We start from the raw sequence: 19,985 nt of genomic DNA on the forward strand, positions 1-19,985 counted from the left end.
AAGTCTGTAGTACACACAAGAGTAGTCATTGTCTTACAAAATACATACAGATGTGCCAACACATTTTAATGATGAAAGGAAACAGAAAGCATATATGTCTTGGCTCTCTAACCATCTGTCTGAGGACATGCACTAGGAGCTCAACAGTGTACATGACAGAGCAAGTAACTGATCATTTGCCATGTCATCCTTCAAACTTCAGTCCGTGTTTTTTTCCCCAGCTGCACACTGTGGGTTTTCATAAAAGAAACTGAAAGCTGAAGCAATAATTGTTTTTCATATCCTCAGTCATTTCACACTCAAGGACCCCTATTTCTAACTAACTGTGCAGTTGTCCATACGTAGAATCTTTTACAGAAATAACAAAATGCATGACTTAGAACAGATGCAATTATCTTGGTTCTAGTTTGAACACGGAGGAGCCTTTGATCAATACCTCTTTAATGTGCTGTGAATCCACAGGTTTTCAGGATTCAAACATGGTATGAAAGGCACTGCACCCTATTGTGAGTAAATATTATATTATCACTTTTCAGGCTGCAGCCTTTAAAAAGAAAAGATAAAAGCTGTGTAACAAAAGCTAGGTTTCTTACAATAGATGATCTTATTTTGACTGAAGTATCATCACTACTCTCAGTAAATTAATTTGCTTCTCCATAAATTAAGCTCCACAGAGACAGTGAAGGTAACATGAAGTCTCCTTCTTCCTTTACTTGCTTTACATGTTGCTGAGATTAGTACATTGCATTCACTAATCTAAAGCACACAGCAAGCCCTGGTGTTCTACAGTCAGCACCTTTTACACTGCATACCTTCCAGCAATAAGAGACCACAAACACAAACATTAATACTCGAATCAGCAGCCTCCAGTTGTTCTTTAGCACCTAAACTCAGTATTTCTTCTTTACACCTAAACTCAGTATTTCTTATTGACCAGACACCTCTGAAGACAGAGCAGCTGGTGAGAAACACTAGACTTAAGAGCTTAGTTCATATTGTGGAGCACTGGATGTCAGGCTATATTTCTGTATTTTATTTTTTTCCAAAATTTAAAATGCTAAATGCATTTATGATGTTTACAGTTCATTAGATATTACATGATAAACTGCAAAAGAAAAACTGTAGTTTTGAAGTTTAAAGTGCTCAGTGACAGTTTAAATGCAGCCTGAGAACAACACCCTATCTGTAACGGGGTAGCCTCCTAAATTTCAGGAAGAGGTATCTCCATCTTTCTTATACAAGACATTTTGACTACACTCCCAGAAGTAAAAAATACATAGACCATTCTATGATTGTTAAATATTAAAGTAACAAAACCAAAACTTTAATGAGAATATGCCTGCAAAGAACAAAGAGGAAATGCTTGAGACATATCCCCCAAAGCATATTAAATATAGGAGAAGCAGCTCAATCCTGTGTAGCATTCCACAACATTGGTATTATAGATCTCTTAGATCGCAACCAACTTTGCAGCTACAAAACATAAAATAAACAACCATGCTCCACTAGTTTGAATGATTTTCTCTCTTGGTCATTTAGAAGTTATGAAAGAAAACAAAATGAAGATCAAAGAAAAGCAAAATACAAGTAGGATGCAAAATAAACAAGCAAGTTTTCATGTAATACCTGCCAATAATTACTATTTCTACCTGAAAAAGACCACTATCTTAACAGTGAGGAGTGAACATTTAGTTTCTCTTCAACTTTGAGCCACAACTTGGAGTCAAAGCTTAGATTTCTGCTCTAAAACTTCAAGCAAATTATCTCTAGAACTGAAGTCATCCATCATCAACAAAGTTGAAGCCCATGGACAAAAGACATGTCTTGTTAAGTGACAGTCATTGCCCAACACCCTGCAATGCCGAACAGCGCCAAGACAGCTGTGGGTGTTAGCCCATGGCTCAGTCATTGCTGGCACGCTTGGACCTGTGTTGGAGGGGGCCACACCAAGGACCCATGGGGAGACAGATCCTCTCCTCCCAGTCAAATCAGAAATACTCCTCAGGCTCACCACACAACTGCACGAATGCTACTGCCAGGGTAAGGGAGCGAATGGAAACTCCTGGCTAGGAGGATGGCAGGGATGGTGGAACCAGGGCTCTCAACAGCTGCCTCATTTCCCACAGGTCACTCTGCAGCCTGCACATCAACATCTTTAGGACCACTCTATTATTGCTCTTAGTCAAAACAAAGGAAAACAAAATTGACCTAAATCTTCTAATGGGATGATGAGTAAACAGTCTCATTAACTTTGGAGAACAAGGCTACATTTATTCTAAAACAGTAGATAGGACTTTAACCATGATTAGGAAGCAAAAAAGGACAACAATCCACTAAATCCTATTAAGTGCATAGATTTTACAATGGTTTCACAACTTTGATTACCAGTTTGATGATTATTTTTGTCTGTTTTCTTGAAGCAAGAGAATCACATAATCACAGACTGGTTTGGGTTGGAAGGGAGCTTTAAAGATCATTTAGTGCACCCCCTCCCTGCCGTGGGCAGGGACATCTTTCACTACATCAGGTTGCTCAAAGCCCCATCTAACCTGACCTTGAACACTTCCAATGATGGAACATCCACAGCTTCTCTGGGCAACCTGTTCCAGTGTCTCACCACCTTCATCGTAAAAAAATTTCTTCCTTATACGTCCAGTCTAAATCTACCCTCTTTCAGTTCAAACCATTGCCCCTTGTCCTGTCACTACAGGCCTTGGTAAAAGGTCTCTGCCTTTCTTGTAAGACCCTGTTATATATTGAAAGGCCACAATAAGGTCTCCCCAGAGCCTTCCCCTCTCCAGGCTGAACAATCCCAACTCTCAATAGTTTGAGCCCAGTGTGGACACAAGTATATGTCATAAAGGCATCTTCAGCTACTCCTCTCATAAGTCATATTAATTAAATTATAACACTGCTGCCACAGAAAACTACTAGTGTAGGGAAAGTGCCATAACTTAACGTGTAGATAAGGCCTAAGCCAACCAGTCTGCGTGATACACAACTCCAGTAACATAAGCAAACCCCAGGAAATTTCCCACTTGATGGGTCTGCTGGCTAATGACTACTTCTCATCAAAGCCAGAAAAGAAACTGATGGTCTGCATTACCTAAAACCAGTTTAAACTCTTCAGTGAATCAGTAGTTCTCTGGAGGCAAGCAAGCAGTAAAGTCAACATAGCTGGATATTTAGCCAAAAAGCTTTACAATGTACAGAGGAAGATCAAAGCCATTTTCAGTGCGTCACTCTCAGCTGTAGGTAGAGGAGACAGCAAAGCAAATTCAGTAATAGATTTTTTTGTAAATGTTCTGCATAAATTGCTCGACTTCACAGCACAAATTCCTATGACACTTAATTCAGTCTTAAAATCCTATCAGGCTGAAAGTACAGCACATATAAATAATAATAGCCATGCAGAACTCCTTCAAAAAAAGAAAGACTCAAACACTGGCATCTGCCATCTCAAATATGAGTAACATAAAAATTATAATTATAGTAAAATTGACCAACTGAAATATTTGCAAAACAAAACCCAACAAACAAAACCCAAGTCTGCATACACTCTCTTGTCTGAATATCCTGATTTGGTAAGATATTTATGCACATAACTTTAAACCTTTAAGTAGTTCCACTGACTTAACAGGGATTACTCATCTGCTTAAAGTTAGGCATTTGCTTAAATACGTTGTGAAATATGAATCTAAATTCAGATCTGATAAATTCAAAGTAGCAGCAGCCAAAGTAACACCTCATTACAGCTTTAAGACCATGCTGTTTTCCTTTAGCGAGCGATTTTACTTACATACTGGCGCTGGAGGCAACAATAGACTGTCTGCAGGAGTGACCCTGTGATTACAAAGTAGTACTGCTACAGGGAAGCAAACACTGTTTTTGCTATCAAATGCGAAACCAGAAAAAGGAGGTGTAGATGATTAACAACAAGCCGCCTTTTTAATTCCTACAGGTTCCATAGCTCTTGCATGTCTCTCTTCACCAAGTACTTCTGCTTCTCCCAATGTTGTTTAGCTTTGACATGATGATTCATTCTGTCCAAGGTCTGACTTGTAAGGCTATTCTGAAAACAAGATGTGACAACTCAAAAGTACAGATTAACAGCTACACTGATAATCACCACCCTGATACCCCTTCCCTGTACTACTGAAAAGCTGATCTACAGAACACAAAACCTCTTCAGAAACTGGTGACACATGAAAGCTGGATTCTGCAGGAAAATGGAACTGAGACATAAAATCACATTTGGGGATACTTTGGCACAGTAGGTTATATCCGAACATATGTGAATCTAAATAAGACAGGTGGATGCCATCCTAAAAAAAGGCTACAGAAAACAGAAAGGCATGGAGAGTAGAAGGAGAAAAATAAGAGATCCAGACCTGGAGTTTAATAAAAGGTACTCAGGGGACTTGAGAAAAACAAAACAAAACAAAACATGACTTGTACTTGATGTCAGGACACATTCTTCAGCGCTCTTACTGCGGGGGTCAGAGGAGACTGCTTAGCTAGAGAAACTGCTGAAGAAGCTTAAGGTGATCTTCAGTATTCGCTGTACCTACTGCATTGCTGGTATCCAGAGAAGAAGGTAAAAGCACAACTAGATAATGAAGAAAAGGAGGTTTCAAAGCCAGAAGATGTTCAAGCAGTGAAATGTAACAAACAGTCTCTGCTTTAAAATGCGAGCTATTTACCTGCTGAGACTGAGGTTAGCATGATGGATAAAAAGAGCTTTAAACTAAGGGCAAAGGTTTCATTTTTATATCTTGCTTAATATCTAGAAGGAAAAAAAATCAGCTAAAGGGGGACAGAGCAACCAAAAACAATAATGAGAAAGAAAAATGCTAACATAATGAGAGGAGTCAGGCAGATGACAAGAGTCAAGGAAAAGGACTACTGTAGGTATGAAATCAAATGAGATTGATGTGAAACAGTTCAACTGATTGTAAACTAAGGAAGAAGAGAATTCAAACTCCTTTTATTTGCTGTCAGAATTTTGTTGTCTTCAGATATGAGAAAACATTTTCAGCAGTACTTACACAACTGAAATGAATCTGTCTTAAGTGCTGAAGATGTTTCTTAAAAATAAGGTAGGTTCCTAAAAATCAATCAGACGCTATTTTACTAAATATATTTCTTAAGTATAAAAAAATGGCTTTACAGCTTCTTGGCTGTGTGTCATATAAAGGAACATTTATCCCCAGTGGTCTTTACACTTGCCTAAAACAAGCCTTTTTAATTAAGCACATGCAAATTGGAACTTACTGTGCCTGTACACATCTGTGTACATTACGAACACATCTGCAACATATATGACTACTACTCTTTCAAAGTAACTTAACATAGACTGCAAATAACAGGAGAGTTTACACTTCCCTGACCATGTAACACAACCATAAAACCACCATTTCATATCACTTTTGTGCTATAAATAAAAAACTGAATGAATTTTTTCCCAAGTGCTTGAAACACAAGTCTCAAATCCCCAGCAGAAATATCCACTTAAGATTTGCACGAATACCACTTCTGTTTAATCCTCATACCAAAATCACAATTCTTCATCTCCTCTGGAGATATCCACAAATCTCTATCCAATCTCTGTAAGATAATATGGCAAAAGTACTCAGTAGAAAATTAAGCTTCTGTAAAGAAACTTGTCTTCATTTTCGCAAGTACTAAAAACATTTCAAAACCCGGATTAAAAATATACGCAAGTTATATCTTCCAAATAGCTTTAGTTCTTCTAATTAATTCAGTTACACACATATATTTATAACTTGCTTTCAAATTCTAATAAACTGAATCTCTAACATACCACAACTAAAGAATCTTTGAAGTATATACTGTGAGAAATGATATAAAGATAACAGATACAGTATTGCAAATATATATTTGCATATAAAATAGATCAGGACAACATTATACTAAATTATATAGTATTACTACAGCAAAAAATCTATTACTTTTTCCAGCTACTAGCCCAGCAAGCTTGACAGGGGAAATGAGTATCAATCCGTATTTCCTCCTTCCTTGTTTTCATTCCTAGAACCTAGAATAAAGTCTCCTTGTCAAATCTCAGTAACAGCTATAAAACTTGTTGCTTTCAGTGGCTTTACAAGGTATTTATAACTGACTGTGCTTTTGTAAGTAATTAGACCTTAATGTGTAATTCTATTTATAGATGAAGAAGAAGTTTTGTGAAGAATTTTTAGTATCTATTGCAAAAATCCAATCTCTTTACTAAAACTTATAAATAATAAAACTGTAAAATAAGTTTTCACTAATTTAATTTAATCTGTCTCTGAAGAAATGCAGAGCAGACCCGCTGTGCAAAACCGTAGCCATCTAATTTGTTCATGTTAGCGCAGAATCACTCAGGATTCAAGATGTTCATTTAGTTTTCTCCTACAAGTTTTTAGTGCAACACCAAAAATCAATAAAACACCTTAATTGTAAGAATTGAAAGATTTTTAACCCGAGTCTCATGGCACGTCATGCAAGTATAGTATTATTTTCATGACTTTGTTTTAGAAATAGATTTTGTTAAGATAATGCAAGTGTTTCACCATTGTAAAGGTCTTCTAACACGTCTTGGCAGCGGAAAAGCAATCAGAAAGATTTGGAACAACCCAAAAGTTAATGCACTTAAATGATCAATATATATAAGCCAGGATTCCCAATGTGAGGTGATAAACTACCTAAAAAACATGAGACAGCAACAGTAATAGCGCCTCATTAGGTCTTCAATCTGCTTGCCTTGCTTAGGTCAGTTTTTTGTGGCACTCAACAGAAGTATAGGTGTACTGTACTATTCGCGCAGTTTGAATGTTTACTATATGTGAGTGATATTTGTTAATGAAATGCCTGTTCCAAAACAATGTTGTGCTTCAGAATATGCTGTCATTTGAATTTTTTCTTAAAAAGAAAAGCCTTTTAAACTTGCAGTAACAACAAAGAGATTTAGCTTCTATGTAGAAACTGGTATCAAACTTTTTAATTAAAGGAATAATTTCAAATATTCTAATCTTTATTTCTACATCCTGAGATACTATTAATGACCACCTTGAAGATCTCAGTGTTTTGCAATGCCCCTTAGAGAGGCTTAAAGTCTAATCTGTACCAGCTATGAGTTTTATATAAAGACCGAAAGAGTTATCAGTCTAATTGTTCTCAGCTGAAGAACCTTGTGCAACAAATCAACATCATAAAGAGTAATTTAGTTGCTCATGGGTTGCAGACTACTTCTACTTGCTGAAATAAAAAGTATTCACAGCATTTTAGTCTGTCTTTAGAATTGTATTTTCCATTGTTTTTCCAATAAAGCTTTATGAGCTTAGAAAATGAAGTGCACATTCAGCTGTGGTACAATTCTGGCCCATGATGACTTAAATAATTCACATGTAACCTGGTCTGATGAGTGTGAACATTTTATTACAATATGAAAACTGTTTTTATAATATTGGTCCTGAACAACAAAACACTGGATTTGCCAAAATTGCCATTAGTTAGAGCCAGATTTTCAGATGAGATGTTCTAGAACTTCTGATAGAATTACCAAGTGGACTAACAGATTTTTCTCTGTGCACCCACTTCCCAGGAAAACTCTTTTTTTTCCTTTATCCCTTCTCAGGTAAGGATAAGGACAATGTACCTCTTGGTGACAGCAAAAAAAAAAATCCGAAACTGAAAGTGAGAAAAGGAAGAAGAAAAGAAAATAAGGAAAAAAATTAAATCTCAAAAGCCAGCAAAGTGCAAAATGATGATGGACACTGCGCCAGGTTAAGAGGTATATTTCTAATATGGGGCACGGCAACTTCACTAGAAATTATGGCAACCTAGTAGCCATAAGAAGAGAAAAAGCTGAGAAATAGGAACATTTATGAAGATTAATCAATTAGAGCCACTTTGGAGGGAGCTGACACATAATTTGACACTTCCCACTTTCCATTTAGCTTGGAAGAGGCTGATGTCTGAAACTACAGCTCCACTTACCTACTTGTTTTAGAAAGAAATCTGTATCTAAATTATGCAACATGGAATCTCCACTTTTATAACTTCACACATACAGTATGGAAAAGGAAGCATTCTTTTCTCACCGAAATCACAGAATACTGAAAAAGTGAAAGATGATGAAGTGTTTGAAAACCAAAGGAATGATTCCAAACACAGTTTTATAAAGAGATTGCAAATCTTCTACATTAGAAGAAAAACAATATGCACCTACTTTGTGAATCTGCCCCAGACAACTGCAGTGCTATTCACGCCTGTCCAGATAGACCTGTGCCGCAAACCCCACTTCCAAAAATTTGACGTTTCGAAAAGATTTTTTTTTTCTTTAAATAGGAAATATATCAAAAGAAAAGAAATACAAAACTAATCTTCTAGACAAAGAGCAGGAAGAAAACTGTCACGTTCTCTGGTTTACATTTATAACAGGACTCTATCTAGAGATTAGAATAGTTTCAAATCTATTGTAGTTGAGGATATGATGTCAACATTTAAGGGACGCAGATAATTTAGTCCACAATATCTATTCATACCAACAACAGAAAGCAAAAGGGGGGATGCAGAATACTTTCATACCCTACTCTCCTGGATTATTCCTATTTTACATGTATTCATCATCCATGTAAGCGTGTATAAGTAGTCGTTTTATTTTTCCCCCAAAGCCATCTGCTAGTTAACTTTTGTAAAAGCACAACTGATTTCAATTCCATTAGATGCATACATCGGACTGACCGATTTTCTCTCTCAGCAATTTCTGAATTTTCTCTGAAGCTTATTTTTAAAATACTGAACATGATAGTTAACACACTCTGTTCACATGATGTTACATCATTTTTCATTACTGATTAATGAAAACCCCAGGAATTTGCTACAGAAAAGCTGAAGAGACTATCAGGTTTGCAAAAAATAAAGTAATAATCAACACAGAAAATATTCAAAGTCAATTAATTGGTCTTCTTACCTTGTTCTTTTATCTGACGAATTTGCTTCACAGTTTCTTTCAAGATTGCACATTTGTCAGGTTTAAAGTTAAAGTTGTCAATATCATTAAAATTTGCAAAAATCAGCTCTGCAAGTTCTTCTATGTATTTATTCTCTTGCTCACGATTGCGTTTCTCAGTGCTTCTTTTAGGACTGAAAGAGGAGTTTATAAAAATGTCATATTTAATGTCAGTTTGCTTGCATTCTGGCCAGCTCAAAGATTATTTCAAATGGTTTGAGAATAGTCTAACAAAACCAGAGAGAACTGCCCTCTCTCACCACAAAAAATGTAACTTACAAGTTTCTCAAGCAGAAAGGTTTCCTCTGGAACAAGGAAAGGAGCATTAAAAAAGACATTAGTTATTTTTTCCCCAACAGTCGTGTTTTTGTTTCAAAAGACGTTTGGGATTTGAAATTGAAGACAGAGGATTAATTGGGGGGGTGGGATTTGAACATCTTCAAGTGTCCCTCCACATGGTGTTGAAAATCCAAGTAGTATCATATAGTGACAGTGTATGAGAAAATAAAACAGCTTAAAAAGTTAAACCAAACAATCCATACTCCCTGCCTCCTTGTGAAATTACAACAGACAGTCGTAAGAAAAAATGCTGAATGAGTGATTATACTTTAAAATTTATTTGTGTTGGTAATGCAAATGCTATAAAACTGGAAAGTATTTTTCAAGTCCCTGATCATGACATACAAGAGAGGTGCTAAAAAAATCTTAGATTGCCAGATGAGTGACTGAAGACTCCTTGCAGTGATTAGCCAAAAAAGATTTTTACGTAGCTCCTATATTGTCACCAAAATTCTGTATTTTGGCACTACACTGGATTCAAAACAAACAAACAAATAATAACACAAGACAATACCCCCCACCCGCCATCCCAAACCCACCACAACACAGAATTACTGAATCAGAGTAGTTTGCTACTGACTTCTCTTTGCAAGAATGGCAAGTTTGTCATTTTCTAACTGAAAAATATATGCACATGTAACAGTTTTTTTAAGTCTTTCACTTTTCAACGTCTTCAGGCATAAATGGTCTAACCTGGGTCCAAGCTGATCGGGATCCTTGCGCTTTCTTGACTCTGCCCTGGATGGGTCAGAGGTATTTTCTCCCATCCCACTCATCTTGAATACATATCAGCAACTAAAAGGAAGAAAGTGCAAGAAAGGGTTATGGTGGAAGAGTCATGAGTACTTTGTTCATATTTCTAAGTTTCTTGTTCCATGCTAAACTCAGTTTTTACTTGGCAAATCTATCATTTGAAATAAGAGTTTGTTTGAAAGGTACCAATAAAACTACTGTGTTTACGACCACACAAATACTATACAAAACTCCTTCGGAAGAAAATTTGTGGTGGGCAAGGACAGCGTTGTCATCTTTTTGATCGTTACCAGTTATGTAAGATCAGGTAAGTACATTTTGTGCCTGGGTTGCTGAATTTTCATGGCAATTTTGCAAGGTTGAATGAGGAAAGACAAAGGGAAAGCCATAGTGCCATGCAACAAGAAAAACACAACAGAATTGAAATACATGTAATGAAACATGTATCCCAGCTACATGAAAAGGTAGCACATGCAGTTTTAGTTAAAAATCAGAAGATAATGCTTGCAAATGTACATGTACAATATCAGAGAAACAGAATGCTAGACATCGCTGAGGAACTGATAAATATTTTGTACATATAGTCTACTTCATAAGGAGAATAACTTGTCAAGCTATTGTGTTAAAACAACACAAGCTTATTATAATTTGTGCAATAAACAGCCCGTGGAAGTCCTGCCCAGCTCCTGGCCGTCTGTTGTCCTACGCACTGTAGGAGCACATGAACCTTGCTTGCCCCAGATCACATACTCCTCAGCAAATACAAATATTCTAGAGGCAGAAAACACAAAGGGCATAGGGAGATGATGTAAATGATCAAAAAGCTCATGCAATACAGGGCAGTCCTAGCTCACCATCTGCCTAGCTGCTGCCAGTTTTGTAAGGCTGATGGCAGAGGGATGTTGCCAGACGTTTCAGAGAGCGCCTGTATTGTTTGGGATTAGCAGAAAAATAAACATGAGGGCCATGAAGGAGGTGAGTGTCTCCAGGAGGTGATTCATACCATGCTAAAATAAGAGCTGGAGCCCGTCATTCCACAATCACTTCACACCAGCGTAAATCTTGGTCTGGTATTAAAACAAGGGGATCCACCAGCTCCTCCAAGCCCTTCATTTCTGCCCCACCAGTTCCCTTCCCTCTGCTGGCCAGGTCAGCCATGCACTGAACTCCATGAGGGAACTGCTGTGGGTTAAAACTGTGGTCCCCTTCTCATTTACTTTTTATTTTTGACACTGTGTAAAATCTAGCAGCCAGAGCTTGTATTGGTAATAGGATGTTCACACTGGAAATCTTAGTTTTCGCAGTGAACTGGCTGAATGAAGCTATGGGCAGAAACAGCCTGGAGACTGAGATCCAAGCAGTTCTGCAGGGATGCTGAGAAAGGCTACTTATTGAAAGATGAGCGAGCAAATGAAGACTCGGAGCTGTCCCAGATTCAGAACTGAACACAATCTAACATTTTCTGAATACAAAAACCCCCAAAACCCCTGGAATAAAAATTCCTTTCTTTGTACTGAAAATATTTGCTTTTTAACCAGTTTGAGGAGAAAGCGGAGTCATTTCCTTTTTTGAGATACTGGTCAAGTTTCACAAAAAACACTAGATCATCCCTGAAATATATAGCTCCCAGCTGGTCTTGGACATGCATGGTATCAGACCCTATTCGAAAAATACTTGGCTTATCTTTTTATCAATTATGTCTACACACCCATATGCATATCTACATGTACATACATACTGCCAACGTTTTGAGAACAACCCACTTCAAGAACAAGGCGGCCCTGGTTCCGCAGCAGAGCAGAGCTGAGCCCTCAAAGGGAAGATGTACCGTCACAAACTCCATCGTTCTGTACTTGCCAGGGAACTCCCGGTGATCTCAGTCAGGGCATTCACAGATTCACAGTGCCGAACCAAAGCCAACCTTCCTGCAGAGCGTGAAACATCTACCGCAGTCTCCAGTGTGGACTGTGACACCGGCTGTTCCTTAACAACTACATATCTTCACTGATTTCTAGCCCCAGCAGTCATTCACATCCTAATTTATCTAAATACAAAAGTAGAAATATACATCCCTCTCACTGGTCAGGAGCTAAGCACTTTCTTGAAAATATGCAATTTCACAAGTATCCCAAGTAGAGCTCCAAGGAAGGAGCAAGAGGCTATTAAGAAAACTGTGACAATAACTAAAGAGAAGTTGTGGGGAGACAGCAGTTCCACGTCTCTGTCAGTGGAGAGCTGGAACTGTCCTCAGGGCTCTGTTCCAATGACTAAATTTTTCACTGACCGGTGTGAGAAAAAATCTTCAGCATGACGAAAGCTGTACATTCCCGAGATCATTTGATCTCTGAGCCAGACTCAGATGGTGACCTAAAGTTCAGAATTAAAATTAGGCTGGGGAATCCCTTCGTTTCTTATGCTTCCCAAGTAATACCTCAGAAATATAAATCAGTTAACTATTTTTATTGAGAAAAGCAAGCACAACAATTCATGAAAACCTGTCAAACATTCAATGGTCATCTTCTTCCCCAAGAGCAGTAAGAATTAAAGTCAGAGGCAAGCATTTAGGGGGAACAAACAGCACCCTCCACTCCCCTTTCCTCCCCAAGAAAGCAAATAGGAACAGTTATTGACAGTTTTCCCACCTACTTTGTCAGGCTTACTTCAAAGGGAAGTTTATTTTTGCAGGAACCAAAGTTTCACTGGTAGGTCCAGCAATGCATAGCTCAATTCTTCTTGCAGTCACACTGATGCTATTCTGTAGGAATTCCACTAGGTCTATGGTATCAGCCTTCAGAGGACACAGTAAAACTAACCTCCCACCATAAACATCTAAACTTCATCCTTCCGTATTTAAGGGAACCAAAGTGGTACCATCATTATGAAACTAGCACCTTCTTCTCTCTTTATTAAACATAGTAAATGGTTCTAAACAATTTATTTATTTATTTATTTTGCACTTACAGGCCATTACATCTTTTTCTCAGCAGCATTATCAGTTTGTTCTTAGAATGAGTTACCCATTTCTTCTTACTCATCATAAAGTTTTTCTGGAAATCTACCACCTACTACCATGTTTGCTTTCTGCACTCCCCTATGTCTTCACTAAAAATCACATTCTATACCTCAAAGACCTGTATAGGCTCTGCAGCTCCTGTGTTGTCAGTGCCTGTGCTCCACAGCAGAATGCAAAATCCAGAGTTAGGTACCTTGGAAAGTGGAGAGCTAGACAGACAATACTAAGGCAATCTAAAAAAAGTCTCGCAGGCCAAAATGGAAGTCACTCAGCAGTATCTAGTACGCAGTACTAAAATCAAAAGGATGTGCCCCCAAACCCTATCTCCCTAGGGATTTAGGGACTGACTAGGATAGGTTAGGTTAAGTTCTGCTATTCTCTTGTGATTCAGAGACTAAAATTGTCTCCTGAGTTAGCAGAAATGAGGAGGAATCACGTTTTAGAAGCTGTGGATAGATAAACTGCTGCCCTGCTCTTCCATGATACCACATACCAACTAAAACCACCAGAAACTGGGTGATGGAGATTCAGTTCCCTTTCCACAGAGGGGTTTCAAGCCTGTACTTTTCATCACGCAGCACAGTCTCCTAGGTGGTAGGCTATCTGTTTGCCAAAACTGGACATTGATAAAGCAAAGAGGGCAAGGTCAATTAACTCTTGCGGTGCAGTAGGAATCTTTAGGTGTCTAGCCCATACCACTAAACTCACAGGTAAGTAGTTCAAAGACTGTCTTAAGATACAAGGGATTGAGGTGTGAATCCCCTTAGGCTGAGGAGGGTAGCAAACCTGTATCTCCCATTTCTCAGTGATGACTATTATTAGATGAAGATCTCTGGAGGGTCTTAGGTACCTCTTCAAATTTAGTGCGGCATAAGCAAGGAACTAAACCCACATTTTTCAGAAGAAAGTACTTCTGGGTACATGCAGTACAAAAGAGCAGGCACCTAGGAAACTTTCAAGTGAGAAGGGGAAAACCTCATGAATTTAAATTGAACTGACTGATGAATTTTAGACATACAAACACACATCTGTGGGTCAGGAATGGCTAAACTGCATATAGGGCTTTTTAGGTTCTGCTGTAACTCCCTCCATTTATCCATCTCAGAATATCTTGGTTATTCATTATTACTAATAGTTTTATAGTACACAAAAAGTCATGACATTAAATAAATCAATATTTTTAAAAAGATAATTTAGGAACTCTTAAAATTGTTCTAAATACTCTTAAGGGTCCTGAACCACATGGTTGGCTCCTCAGACCAGAAAATAAAACTCCCAAACTTGAAGTCTGAATTTTTCCAGGAAATATGACAATTCAAAACTGAAGCCACTGCGAGTACAATGACAAGTGATAGGCTCAAAGTTTTACTCCAATAAACCTCCCCTATAGCGAACTACCTTAGATTAGAAAGCAGCATTCATCCTGCTCCTCTGATCTTTTTATTCATCTCTGCAGGAATTTCCAGAAAGAAGAAAGATAAAGAAATTGAACAGTTCGGTTCATTTAGTGCTTTAGAAGAAATGGAAATGTAATATCAGCTCTACCATATGTCTTCTGAAAACAAAAATCAAGAAAAAGTGGGTATGGCTTATTTAGCATGGTATAAAATAGGAAAAGGATTAACCAAATTGGGAATTAGTAAAAACAAATCCAGCAGTAATCACTGCATTGAGGAGAGAGAGATGGAGACATATGTTTGTTAACGAAAAAAATACCATCATGATATGTCAGATGCTGAACTAAACCAATTTTTATTTGAAAGAAAATGTCTTACAAAGCTGAATTTGAATGTGTGTCTTGCAGAATGAACTGTCATGCAAGACCAGGAACTGCTTTTTTTTATTGTGTAAGTTGTTTGGGAGCTGTACTGCACTCCAAAATACAAACATAATATCCCACTGTGGGATTAGTATTTTGCCTTCAGTGGTAGTAGCAGATTTTTCTTCTCAATATAAATTAAGGTTTTTTCCATTTGTCCTACAAAAAACCCTACAACAATAACCAAGAGCTGAAATTCTAATGCTGACTCAGATGCCCCTCAAGCTCCAATTCCACTGGGCATCAATGAGGAGCAACAGAGCAATGGAAAGATAAATACACTCACTGCAGCATTTTCATACGAGGAAGGAGATAATTAGAGAAGCAGAATTATTATTACTAAAAATACCTAAAGAACTAATTTTAGGCTCCAAGAGATGACCTGTAGCAACAGGACATCTCAGGTAAGCAAATACTTTCTTTGTATTTACATTTAACACTGTAAGCGTATTTTCCTGTTCTCTCTGTTTCGCTACCACAGCCCTAAGCATCCAAAATACTTGTAGACAAAATCACTGTCTAATTTTTCCAATTGTTAAATGTAAATCACAAACACTGAAAAATTAAATTAATAAACTGTTGGACAGTATATGTTAGTAATTACAGTCATTGAGACCTGACCAGTTTCTACCAGGTGTTGGGAGACTGAAATGACAGAGCCTGAAAGAGGCTTTAATTCAGTTTTTCTTGTTATCAGTAATAAAACAATAGTTTCTGCTCTCGTCGTGACATCGCATCCTCCTTCACATCCTCCACCAGCAACCACTCTTAAGTTAGAGTACGCAGAGAGACTTAACCTAATCGTAAAGCAATGGTAAACATATTTTTACAAGACACTCATCTTTCAAAGGGGGGAAAAAAACCCAAAACACTGTAAACCCAAAAATAAAACACAAGAGAAAAAAAGAAAAAGAGAGCCCCCGTGAAGGAGGAGACAGAAAAAAAATCTAGCACAAATCAGTTGCGTGAATTTGTAACATCTCCTCCACTCCTCAAACGCCACGAAGGAAGAAACCTTCCAGCATTGATCCTCAGCATCAGTGAATCCAGTTAATCATCCAGAGTCAACGCAGAAGAAGATGATGTGCATTTTATCTCTTATCAAGGCAGGCCATCTTCCAAACAAGGCCTGTTAAACTGTCAGATTTATTATAAGCCTAACAAATGCAGTTAAAGAATAAATGAGGATTACGCCTCCAAAGCTGCTATTTCAATTTGAAAAGTAGCAAACAAAAGGTAAAGTACCATGTAGCGGACAATCAGGTAGCAGTACTATACTACCACCCTTCCAGCACACCAATACGTGCATTTAGTGTAGATACAACTGATAAATATAGAAGTGATTTATTAAAGGCACTCTTTCATTGAGTAACAAACAGCAAAAATACTGTTTACTGACCAAAAATATTACAAGTCAGTGAAAAGTTTGGCAAAAATTTTCTCTAACAGCCCAATTTAAAAATACAAACAGCTCATATTCCTGTGGTTAATGATAAACTCAAATATACATCCATTATAATTCATACTTTTTTTCCTGTGAAGTTCTCATGACTAGAAGCTTCAAGTCTCGGTTTCAAAATTACTGACATACTCCGTGTAGCATTAATTCTGGTAGAAGCCAGAGGAAAGTTGGAAGTCACATGCAACTTCTGATTCTTCACATTTTTTCCTGCTTATGAACTCTTATTTCACTGGCTCCATTTCTCAATCAGAAAATATTTAGTATTGATATATGCTGCAATCTTCAACCCTTCTGACAAAGGCAATACTTGCTAGCTGCTTTCCCAGGCCTCAAAAGGAAATTGCTGTCAGAGGCAGGATAAGATCCTAGATCAGTGACTGGAGCCACTGGAGCCTAAGGCCAACCTTTTACTGGCGAGCCACAGCAGTTCAGGAGGAAGGGTTGCTTTGACTCCCAGCACTTTCCATCGGAGCAGCCGTCAGAATCGCAATCAGCTAATTGAGGCCGCCCGCCCCACACACCGCACAGCGCTCGGAACAGCTCGGCCTCCTCGCGTGCAAACTTTCTCTTGCATGAGTATCTCGACAAATCCAGAGAGACACGGATAAGGGTTTGGAAATGAGTAAAAAAAAAGAGGTGAAAATCAAAGGAAATAAAAGGAACAGGGGAAAAAAAAAACAAACTGTATTGTCTGGTAAAATTAAATTAAAGCAAGAGATCCACCGCTAAAAAGTTTGACAGAAAAGAAAGTTAAAGATATCTTAAATCATCCTCCTGCATCCCTGGTATAAGCCACAAGTTCCACAACCAACTACTATACCCATTCTTCATCACCGAACACCTGGAATTCGGACATACACCCCAAAAAAACCAATGCCAGCCTGCCAAAATAAGCAAGATGTCCAATACCTTCGTTGGTGATAGTAACCTCATATTAAAAATACAAATTAACTTATTCAAGGGTACGTTTTTTTCCTGAAGCAGCACTACCACTTTCACTACAGATGAAACCGCCTAAAATCTTTGCCACCCTACAACAGTCACGAAGTATAAAGTGAAAACAGAAAACAGAGTTTCTATGAGGAAGGTGGTAGCAGCAAGCTGAAAAACTCTAGTCCCCTTTAAAGGACTCGTACTAAAATCTGATGTGAACCTGTTGCCTTTTCCGTCTGAAAATAATGCTTGTTCCTTAGAAGACACAATTTAATTTGAGAGTGAGCCTATTACAGGTAACATTAAAACAAGATTTATTGTAATATTTACTAACTTCTACTTTATTCTTGAACTCCACAAACTAGAACTAAGAAAAGGAACACAATTTACTAGCAAATGCCATTGAGCCCGTGTATAAAAGAACAGAAAACTGGCTCCAACACCTACTACTCACATTTTTGCTCGGTCTACAAAAAGCCGTAACAGACTATAAACAAATGTTTAAGCCAAAGACTCCTTCCTCAACAATATCTTTTCCCTTACTCCTGTGTAATGGCTTTAGAGTGGTGTATCAGACAGTAAGAAGACATACTCCATTTGCAGCTGAAAGCCAATAATGCTCATGAATTTTTTAGCTGAAAGACACTTCAAGATGCCACTGGGAAGACCGTCTAATAAACACATTAGGCTGCAAATGGGCGGCAGCAGCTCTTTAACACATGCTGTAATAATCAAATAAATGGCTAATGTTAATGTTCAGTGTTAGACTGGTATTTAATAGGACTTTCTTGAAAATCCACCTAAATCTTGAAGGAGAAAGAGGTTTTTCTCAGCTACTCAAAACCACAGGCTTGAGAAACCCCCGGTTCTGCTTGAGACTCTGCGAGAACCCCTCCAGGCTGACCCCAGCACCGTAAGATGGCTCCTACCTTCGTATTCCCATAGGCTAAGGCTCTTAACGGAGCCACTCACTCGGCTGCTTACGGATTAGCCTACGTCAGCCACCTCTAATATGCCCAGGAATAGCAAGACTAGGCTTTAATAAGACAACAGAGAAAAAATATCAGAGGAAGAATGTACCATTTTTTTTAAATAACGTGCAAGAGGTTTGCTCCATTTCCACTTTTAAAGAGGAAAAGGTCTGTTTTCACCAAAACATTGTCAAAGGGGAGGCAGGTGGTACTACTTTAAAAAATTGTTCAAGACTCTGTATCGTAATTTCAGGTTTGGGATTCTACCTCTCTCTTGTTATCAAGAATTGTTTCTGATTCTTAATACTCATCGACAAAGGAAATGCAGCTTAATACCACTAAAGCTCCCCTTAAAACACCAGATTAAAAAACAAAATACACTGCCAGAACATTATTTGTATATATGCCAGTCACTCTTGCATCATTTTGTTTGTGGTGGGTAGCTAAGTAAAAAAAACCAACCAAACAAAAAAACCCAAAAGCCATTCTAAAACATTTAACCTTCTAGGTTGCATTTCATAAGTAACAAACTATGGGTGCAAAAAATATAAAGCCTGCAAGCATTTTCACTGGAAAAGGAGGAGTCAAAATTCCCATGTAAGATGTTTATTTAATCTAGAATTTTTCTTATAGTTCACAACTGTTAACAACTTTACTTATGAGACTGATTTAGAAGCATAGTATTCCAAATCTACTGTGATTTAAAGTAACACTTTGTGAATAACATCGCTGAGAAATGAAGCAAATCTAACAACATAGAAAAGGATAATATTATAGGAAACTTTGTATTTAAATAGCTTTCATTTCCAGTTGGTGGTACTTCTGAAACAGTGAGTTAAGCATATTTTAACTCCTACTAAACCCTCTTCTGCCAATCTCAGTTTCAAAACTGTTATTTGTCCACTTAAATTCCCATGCCAATTTCCCCCCCCCAAAACCACTGAAGAGCAAGGGGAAACCCAGACCAGAGAGAGGGGAAAAGTCAAACAACTGCCTACACAAGTGTAAGGCACTGTGGAAAAACTCAAATCCAGGAACATTTTCTAATCTCATAAATATAACTGATACAAATGTATACATTACTAACAATACCAGTAAGCTTATACAGTTCAGTGTGATTTTCAAGATGCCTCTTAGCAGCGAGAAAAATATGACCGATCACAATAGACAAAGGCATTTATGCATCTCTGTGGCATGGGCATGCCTACGTTAGGATTTAATTCCAGCTAACTGCCTGTCAAATACCAGCCTGTTTACTTTAGATAAAACATATTCCATCAAAAAAAGCTCAGGAAACTGGGTTCCATAAGGATAAAAAAGTAAAAAGCAGCATCGTGTTTCTGCATCAGTTGTATACAGTAAGTAATACAGAGTTATCGAACCTATACACAGAGATATCAAACCTATCATATTTGATTTTGATTTCCATCACTTATCAACCTCAGTTTCAATGACTTCACGCAGCTAGAGAGGCGTCAGTCCTCCTGGTCACTAGGATCAACTTAGCGTCTCTACACACTCAGGTGCTACGTGATGTGCAACCCAAGGTTGCACTGGAGCCTCAGCAAGAGATGCTTATGTTGCACGCCACCTTTCATAGCTCTAACCTGGTCATCAAAATAATGTTCGTTCAGTCCCAGAGCAGATACTGTTCCTGAAAACACATGATCTTACTGAAA

At 37.9% G+C, this 19,985-nt stretch overlaps 1 protein-coding gene across 1 annotated transcript in view; it reads right to left on the reverse strand.

The window, feature by feature from the left end:
* NCOA2 (nuclear receptor coactivator 2) overlaps nucleotides 1–19,985 on the reverse strand; it is a 123,463-nt gene that overhangs the window by 66,940 nt on the left and 36,538 nt on the right. Inside the window, exons 2-3 of the mRNA XM_075704548.1 lie at nucleotides 10,049–10,150; nucleotides 8,978–9,150 (exon numbers count right to left, since the gene is read on the reverse strand). Coding sequence (XP_075560663.1) covers nucleotides 8,978–9,150; nucleotides 10,049–10,131 — 256 coding nt within the window. The 5' untranslated portion in view covers nucleotides 10,132–10,150. The remainder of the gene's footprint in view (nucleotides 1–8,977; nucleotides 9,151–10,048; nucleotides 10,151–19,985) is intronic.

This window comes from Pelecanus crispus, chromosome 2 (assembly GCF_030463565.1).
Source record: "Pelecanus crispus isolate bPelCri1 chromosome 2, bPelCri1.pri, whole genome shotgun sequence".
Lineage (NCBI taxonomy): Eukaryota > Metazoa > Chordata > Aves > Pelecaniformes > Pelecanidae > Pelecanus > Pelecanus crispus.